The following is an 8,476-nucleotide window of genomic DNA, read 5'->3' on the forward strand; positions in this document are numbered from 1 at the left end:
TTTTATAGTCCATAAATATTAGTAACTCAAATAAATCCTAAATCAAAATCAAATCAATATTAATGCTAATAAAATACATTCAACTCAATTGTACTATGCATGAAAATAGTGTTTGATATCTATTTTTTTAGCTTTTTCATGATTTAGATAAAATGCATAACTTCTTTCTCTTTTAGTGTAGTCATGTAAATAATAGTACTTATTAATCGTACTTATTTTAGCAACTTATTAGTAATTTTAAATTATGTTTATTTTCATTATGACTTATTAATAATATTTATTTTATGCGATTTTATTATCTTTATTGTTGAATATTTTACTGCAATGTCGTGACTCATATCATATTTATGTTATTTTATTGACAAACACCTTATATAGTTCTGTCTTACTAGGATTAAAGAAATATTTGGAGCACAAATTCTATGTTTTGTGCTATGAAGACTTTATGGAAAAAAAACCGAAACCCCGAAAAATGCGAGAAAACCGAGACTAAAAAATCCGACTTTTATTGGTTTAGTTTGGTCTTTAGATTTAATAACCTGATACAATTTGTATAGTTTAGTAGTTAGAAAATCCGAACCAACCCGACCTATGTACACCTCTAGTTTAAACTTCAAAATTTAAACTTCAAGACATCATGTCCTAGAGTTCGAAAATTGTGTTTAGAAGTTCGAATCTTATGTCCTGAGTTTTAAATTAGTAGTTCAGAAATTCAAGACATTTAGTCCTGAATTTCAAATTAGCAGTTCAGAAATTCAAATTAACAGTCCTGAATTTCAAATTAGCAGTTCAAAAATTCAGACATTTAGTCCTGAATTTCAAATAAAGAGTTCAAAAATTCAGGACACTAAGTCCTGGAATTTCAAATTCAGGATACTTAGTTCTAAAATTTGAGTGAATTGGCTAATCCTTAAATATATTATAAATTATGAATATATTTTAAATAGAGGACTTAAAAGTAGCTATTGCTGCATTTTGCACACGATAAGTGGTTTCTTTTCATTTGTCAAAGCCTTGCATGCCAGAGTTACTCGATTTTAAAATAGTAGATACCCGTTGCAATAGTTAATATGCACACAAGCTTGGCCCGAAAATAGCAAGTAACTTAGTGGGCATTTGGAAATAAAAATTATAATTTTTGAAAAAAAAAATAGGAGTAGTATTTAAAGTTAAGTTGAAAAATGGTATTTGAAATTTGAAATTATATTTAGACATGCATTTCACTTCAAAAAATATTACAGTTTTGTGAGCGGAGAAAAAAAAATTCCGAAAATTTTGAAAAGTGATCAAAACCACTTTTTGGTATTTGAAAAACTCATTTTCGAAAAATCTCCAAAAACTCATAAAATTTCATGAACAAACACATTTTTGAAAAAAAAATGAAAAAAAAATCTTTGGACAAACAGATCCTTCATGAATTAATTGATATACACGCAAATTGATCCGTACAACACCATTATTGTAGAAAATAAAAAATACAACTAGTACATGTGTTTCACGTGTAATAAGTCTTGTCTATATATCCTGCAATAATGATGACTCCAATACTCTTCAACTGTGGACTCCCCTTATCTAACAAAAAATGTACTATTGTAATCAAGAAAACTAGTGGAGGAAAATGCAGTTGCTTTCTTCTTAAATCTTCATAGCATTATAGCCTCAACCACACCTCATCTCAGTACTTAACCTCCATCAAAAGAAACTATCTATATTTAGTTACATAAAATGGAGACAGAAACAACATGGCATGAACTGTTAGGAAGCAACAACTGGGAAGGTCTTCTTGAACCATTAAATCTCAATCTACGACAGCTAATTCTCCGCTGCGGCGACTTCTGTCAAGCTACTTATGATGCTTTCAACAATGACCAAAATTCCAAGTATTGTGGCACCAGCCGTTATGGCAAGAAATCATTCTTCCAAAAAGTCATGTTAGAATCTGCTTCCAATTACAAAATCTCCGGCTTCCTCTATGCCACTGCCCGTATTAGCGCCCTTGGAGCCATTTTCCTCCACTCTCTGTCTCGCGAAGCTTGGGACAGAGAATCCAATTGGATTGGTTATATAGCTGTTACAACTGATGAAGTCAGCCAAGAACTAGGCCGTAGGGAAATTTATGTTGCTTTCCGTGGCACAACAAGGAATTACGAATGGATCAATGTCTTAGGTGCCAGGCCTGAATCTGCTGACTCTTTGCTCCGTCCCAAGTCTCTGCAAAAAATTGGAGTAAATGGTGACAACAGCAAAAGCAGCAATGGTGATGATGGGGTAAGTGGTGATAACAGCAAAAACAGCAAAGATGATGATGAGAACGAGCCCAAAGTCGAGGATGGCTGGTTCAAGATTTTCGCTTCCAGTCTCTGCAAGCCTTTGCTTCGTCCCAAGTCCCTGCAAAAAAGTGGAGTAAACGGCGATAACAGCAAAAGCAGCAGTGATGATGACGAGAACGAGCCGAAAGTAATGGATGGATGGCTCAAGATTTACGTTTCCAGCAACCCAAATTCACCCTTCACGAAACTAAGTGCAAGAGAACAGCTGCAGGCAAAAATTGAAGAATTAAGGCAGCAGTATAAAGATGAGAATCTTAGCATAACATTTACAGGCCATAGTCTTGGTGCTAGTTTAGCTACTTTAGCAGCATTTGATGTGGTTGAAAATGGGGTTACTGATATTCCAGTATCCGCTATTGTCTTTGGGAGTCCTCAAGTTGGGAACAAGGCTTTTAACGAAAAGATCAAGGAATACTCAAATTTGAATATCTTACATGTTAAGAACAAGATTGATCTCATTACCCTTTATCCAAGTGCTCTGTTGGGGTATGCGAATACAGGTACAGAACTAGTCATCGATAGCAGAAAATCTCCAAGCTTAAAGGACTCGAGAGATACGGGCGACTGGCACAACTTGCAGGGTATGTTACATGTTGTAGCTGGTTGGAATGGGGAAGATAAAGAGTTTGAGCTGAAGGTGAAGAGGAGTGTAGCGTTGGTGAATAAGTCATCTTCTTTCTTGAAAGATGAGTACTTGATTCCAGGGTCATGGTGGGTAGAGAAGAATAGGAGTATGGTTCTTGATGAGAATGGGGAGTGGATTCTGGCCCCACCTTCAGATGAGGATCTTCCAGTCCCTGAATATTGAATTGCTTTCAGAAATATTTGGAAATGAGTAGTTTGTTCAGTTTGCAATTTTCTACTTGATATTGTTAATCTTGCTTTGGACTTGTAAATGCGAATGCGTCCAATGTCTATCTTGCAAACAATGTGTATATTATCACCGACGTTCTATTGTACTAATGTCAGGTGAGGTCAGGGCGGATCCACTCCTTTGGCACCATGTTAATACGAATCCAGTATTTTCAACCTAAATTATAGATTTTTATGTGAAAACTCTGGAAAATCTCGCCAAAAATTAGATTTGAACTCATAATTTGAAAAGTACAATGAAAGAAACTAAAAGGTCGAACCCATAATATTAAGATCCTGGATCCGTCTCTAGGTGCGGCACTCAGCATTACTTCTGCAATTCTAAGAACTTACAAAAAAAAAAAAGGAAAACTATATAGTATAGCCACCGCCAAAAATAATAGTCGGCAAGATGTGTATTTTTTTGTATATTAATGCATAGTATACATATTTTATACATATTTTTTTATATATCTGGCTAGCAGATGTAATTATTTTTGGCCGAGCGCCCAAATGTGTAACTTGCCCTACAAAATTACCTAAAGAATCATGGCCCATGCCAATTAATCCTCTCTGGTAGACTTGTACATGGGAAGAAGAAACAAGACTGAAGATAAAAAAGGACTTTTCAATTGCTCTTCAGTTATTTCCTTTAAATTAAATAAAATAGTTGAGGATGAGTTACCTAATAAGAACGAGTCTACAACTATAAACCTTCATGGCCTCCTTCCCCTGTTCTTACTATCTTTTGTAGCAAGAAAAGAATATCTGCAAAACATTACAGAGACAATCCATATTATTTTCTATTTATATCTTCTCCAAATTCTTCTCATATTAATTCGAGCTTATAAGATATCTAAAAATGCTGAAAACAAATGTAACCGGATGAGGGTGAACTGACATAGGACATGAAAACAATACAAAAGAACTTTAAGTAAAAAAAAGAAGAAGAAGAAGAAGAAAAAGAGAACAATCACTCAAATCTTGAAAGAATCATTGATGCAGCTAAACCTTCGACCTATGTTGCTCGGACTCTCCGAAAATGTCAGTAGGTGCGTGTCGTATCCTTCAAAAATAGTGCATCTTTGGAGGACCCGATACGGGTGCGGCGCCATTTTGGAGGGTCCGCGCAACATAGCCTTTGACCAAACAAATTAAAAGACGTTCTTCATCTGTGGGCTTGTGGCAATTGATTTCAGAACCATTTAGAAGCTCTGCAAAGCCATGCCTCAATGTTATTTACTTAGAAGTCTGTACATACATCGGATAAAGTTAGTGTCATGATCTCAATGCCTCGTGAATAAGCACTCCACTGTCAAAATATGTAATTTTGGGCTTTCAAGAATAATGACAGATGCACTTAGGAGAGATTCCAAATCAGTTGGCACTTCTGAAGAAGTATCAATGGCTGCAGAACTGATTCCTAATGAACCTTTCACGTAAAAATGTGACCTTTTAAGCTGGAACTCTGCAGCCTAGACAGACCATGGGATGGTGTGTGCAAGCAGAGTGGGTATGCTAATTTGACATCGCTATTTCGCTAATGGGTTAATTGCTTTCTCTTATTGCTTTAGGAAAATTAACATTTTTATTTCAAATGGTTATGTCAAAGCAAGTTCTTTCCTCTCATTTAGGTAGTTTATACTGTTTTCGACGAGAGATCAAGATTAGAGATACCTGAAGGACTATCTGGTAGACTAATTGCAGGTAATTCCAGTCAATTGTAGATGTTGATACCAGAGGCCTGTGTAGACTATTCATTTATTTTTCTCCTGGTTTACCCATATTTTGTTGTAAGCAGACTGCTGGACAGAGCTGAATGAAGAGACCAACTTGCAGGTGTTGGTCTGCAATCTCTTTCATTTTACAGAAACACATGTAGAGGTTTTAAAAATGTCTGGCTCAAGTTGTAACTGTTGTGTGATTTCCAGATTTAGAAACATAATATTCATACGTTCATACTTCCGCACAATCAAAAGTAGTGTTCATACTTCCGCACAATCAAAAGTAGTGTTCATACTTCCGCACAATCAAAAGTAGTGTTCATACACCTGTTACTGCTCTCGGTAAGAAAATTTCACTCACAAAATTGACCCTCTTCTTTGTTCAAGATGCGTAAATTAACTGGTACATAAAACTATACACAGGATCTGGATTTTTAATATAACATGACTATGCCAGGAATGTACTCTATTACTATTGGGTGCCGGAAAGTTGCATAACAGTATCTGTTCCTTGCATCTATCAGGAATAAAACCAAGGAAAATTAGATATTGAAATTTATAAAATATCATCAGTGTTTTGCATCAATCACAAATCTGGCGTCTGTTTAGGGCTGCCTCAAAGCGGCTCAAGGAGCCTGCTCTCATTTCTGTACTCATGTCATTCTCTGGCGCCGGATAGTAATCTTCTCTCAGCTGTACATCTCTTAGGGTTGGGATTCTAAGTAGGAACATCATGAAATGTTCATGCGCTGTTCCATGGATGAACAACTTTCTGAGTGTAAGGCATTCTTGGAGCAGCCCAGCTGCCGGCAGTGATAGACTCCTTTGGTTAACATCCCTATCTTGCGGTGGCCAATAATCAAGCTCCCTGAGATTCAAATGTCCAATCCCAAAGAGATAAAACCGTTCCCACAAGCTCAAATCCATCTGGCCCGATGGGGCAGTGTGTGCGTAACCTATGATATCTCCACAATCCAAATGCATCTTCACAAGCTTAGGGAACCGTATAAGGGTGCTCAAAGCAAATGCCCTCTCTGAAGGTTTTGACCATAGCCTACAATCTCCTTCTACCTTAATCTTAATCTCTTCCAAATTAGGACAATGTTGAAGACCTGCAGCTGCTAAAGGAGTCAAAAGCTCACCAACACCAATCCAAAGTGAGAGATATTGCAGCCGGTCCCATGTTCGTTCACCATATCCATTGCCATGGCCATTCTCTTCCACGTAAACACTATTAAGATCATAGGAGTATTTGCATCTTTTATTCCTGTTAAACATGAGATCGTCATCAACGTATCCAGATGCGTCCCCAAATCCAGCAGGATGGCTTGATGCCTCACCGCCATTGGCCTTATTGAGATCAAACCCGTATTCAACACAACCATCAAGATTTTCAATTTCTTCAACACTATCCCACACACAATCAATATGAAGCCTCTCGATACGTTCTTGTATCGGTTCCAATGCTTTCAACGAAGAAGATGCTCCAAGATTCTTGCAACAAGATATACTGACATCAACCAAACTTTTCTGGAGCAAAGAAGCTAGCGTTCTCATTCCTCTCATCGTGATCTTCTTACAATTTCGAATCTCAAACTTGGCCAATATTGTACACCCTCTACCAATTGCAATCAAACCCATATCATCCAAATCACCCACATTCCTAATCGACAAAGATTGTAATCCCTGACAAAGCGCAACACCATCCAACTTTGACTCAACTGGCATAGAAATGCCATGAAATTGCCCCAACTTCAACAATTTCAACTTGGGACATTTCTTGTTCAGCACTTCCAAAGCAGGACCACTATCTCTAACATTATTAGAAACATCTAATACAAGCTCTTCAAGTAAAGGAAGACCCGAAAATACCTCAATCAAAGTCGAAACACTAATTTTCCCATCGTCGATACTAAACCCCTCTTCATCTAGATCACTCTCACTCCTGCAATTAGACAAAACAGACGTATCCGCTAAATGAAGCACAGATAATTTGGGACAATTTTTAGCTATACATACCAAAGCCTCATCACCAACAAAACCAATGTATCTAGGATCAAACATACAAACAACCTTAAAATCTTTCAAATAAGGACAGCATTTAGTGATGACTCTAATCTCATCCGTCTTAAAACCTTCCGAAAATGAAGCGTTTAAGAGATTTAATACAGTCATGTTAGTCGCAACAACAGGATTCGATTCAAGGGCTGGTGGTAAATCCTCAGTCCAACAATAAAAAGTAGATAAGTCAAGCGAGGCCAGTTGCGAGCACCCTTGAAATAGTAAGTTGAACTCATCCCCACTTGCTAACTGCGGACGCTGGTGCCATCGGACAAGCTTGATATGCTTAAGCTGGGGCCACTGGATGGGCAAGAGCTGGAGCACGTGCGGGTCACGCGCGTAGACAGTGAGTGAACTGACTGAAGGAAATGCGTGGCGGAGAAGGTGGGCGATGAGGGTTGAATCATCAGCGCCGTCGTTATCTGCGGCGGCGCGTGGTGAGAGGAGGGGATGGCCCCAAGGTGAGAGGAGCGAGAGGTCGAGATGAGTAACGGATCGGAAGCAAGTGGGGAGCATGAAAAGGTCGTTCCTGTTGCCTCGGAGCGTGAGGGAAGTGCGGGTGGAACGTTCTAGGACGAGCCATTTACGGCAGACGAGTGCGGCGACGTTGCGGCTGCGGGCGTCGGAGACGGCGGCGATTATGTTGGAAAGTATTACGTCGGGGAGGTCATTAAGAGTAGTGGGTCTAGCTGAAGTTACCATTGAAAAAAGCTTGTTGAAAAATGAGAAATGGAGGATTATGGGGCTTTTGAAACTCAATAAACTATTGGTGTGTTTGTGGGGGTGGGATAGACCAGGATGCTGGGTTGCAGGGAATGGGACGATGAGCAAGACCCATGTGAGTGTCACGTGTGATGCATACCCGCTGGTCGTTGGGCGTTTAACACTCGTCTTAGATGACTTTAAACTGTAAAGATTTTTCTTTAACTTCCCACGGTAATTTATAGATGAAATTAAGCCTTTTGAGAGTGTATAATATTAGTTGTGCATTCCACGCCAACTATCATTTTGTGAAAAAATTGTCACTCTTTATTTTTATTTGTTCATTATACTAAAAATATAATTATATTTTTATTTATCCATTTTAGCAAGATAAAGACAATATTTTTTTTTACTCTTATTATTAACTATTCATCTTCAAATTATTTTTCAAATGCTATCATTATTATCGGTAAAATTATAAAATATATATTTTATTTATTTTTTCTTAGAAGGAGTGAAAAGTCAAAAATAAATAACTAAAAATGAATAAAGGGAGTAATTTGCAAGTTCTGCCAAACAAACGTCTACAATATCGAGTTAAATACATCTATTTTTTATCATTAATTATAAATATGCAAAAATAATTATACAAAAGTGACACTTATCAGATTAATTTATAAAGCGAATTTTACTTTGCTTTTTAACCTTTAAGGGGTGGGAAACAGTCTTCCATCCACCTTTCGAATGAGAGCGATAATTCTCTTTTGACTCAAAAATTTCACTGATTGCGTTAAAGGGTTCGGGTTC

At 37.5% G+C, this 8,476-nt stretch overlaps 2 protein-coding genes across 2 annotated transcripts; one reads left to right on the forward strand and one right to left on the reverse strand.

Annotated features, from left to right (window-relative positions):
- Nucleotides 1-1,445: 1,445 nt before the first annotated feature.
- Nucleotides 1,446-3,290, forward strand: LOC107800230 (phospholipase A1-IIdelta). Its single transcript, XM_016623381.2, has one exon. It carries the CDS (start codon nucleotides 1,726-1,728, stop codon nucleotides 3,136-3,138), a length of 1,413 nt encoding a protein of 470 aa, XP_016478867.1. The 5' UTR covers nucleotides 1,446-1,725; the 3' UTR covers nucleotides 3,139-3,290.
- A 1,859-nt stretch (nucleotides 3,291-5,149) lies between these two features.
- Nucleotides 5,150-7,840, reverse strand: LOC107800229 (F-box protein MAX2 homolog B-like). Its single transcript, XM_016623380.2, has one exon. It carries the CDS (start codon nucleotides 7,667-7,669, stop codon nucleotides 5,489-5,491), a length of 2,181 nt encoding a protein of 726 aa, XP_016478866.1. The 5' UTR covers nucleotides 7,670-7,840; the 3' UTR covers nucleotides 5,150-5,488.
- Nucleotides 7,841-8,476: the final 636 nt, after the last annotated feature.

Source organism: Nicotiana tabacum, chromosome 8 (genome assembly GCF_000715075.1).
Source record: "Nicotiana tabacum cultivar K326 chromosome 8, ASM71507v2, whole genome shotgun sequence".
Lineage (NCBI taxonomy): Eukaryota > Viridiplantae > Streptophyta > Magnoliopsida > Solanales > Solanaceae > Nicotiana > Nicotiana tabacum.

What these genes read in the sequence shown, in the direction of transcription:
- LOC107800229 (XM_016623380.2), bottom strand. Translation starts at nt 7,669, where the DNA reads ATGGTAACTTCAGCTAGACCCACTACTCTTAATGACCTCCCCGACGTA.
- LOC107800230 (XM_016623381.2), top strand. Translation starts at nt 1,726, where the DNA reads ATGGAGACAGAAACAACATGGCATGAACTGTTAGGAAGCAACAACTGG.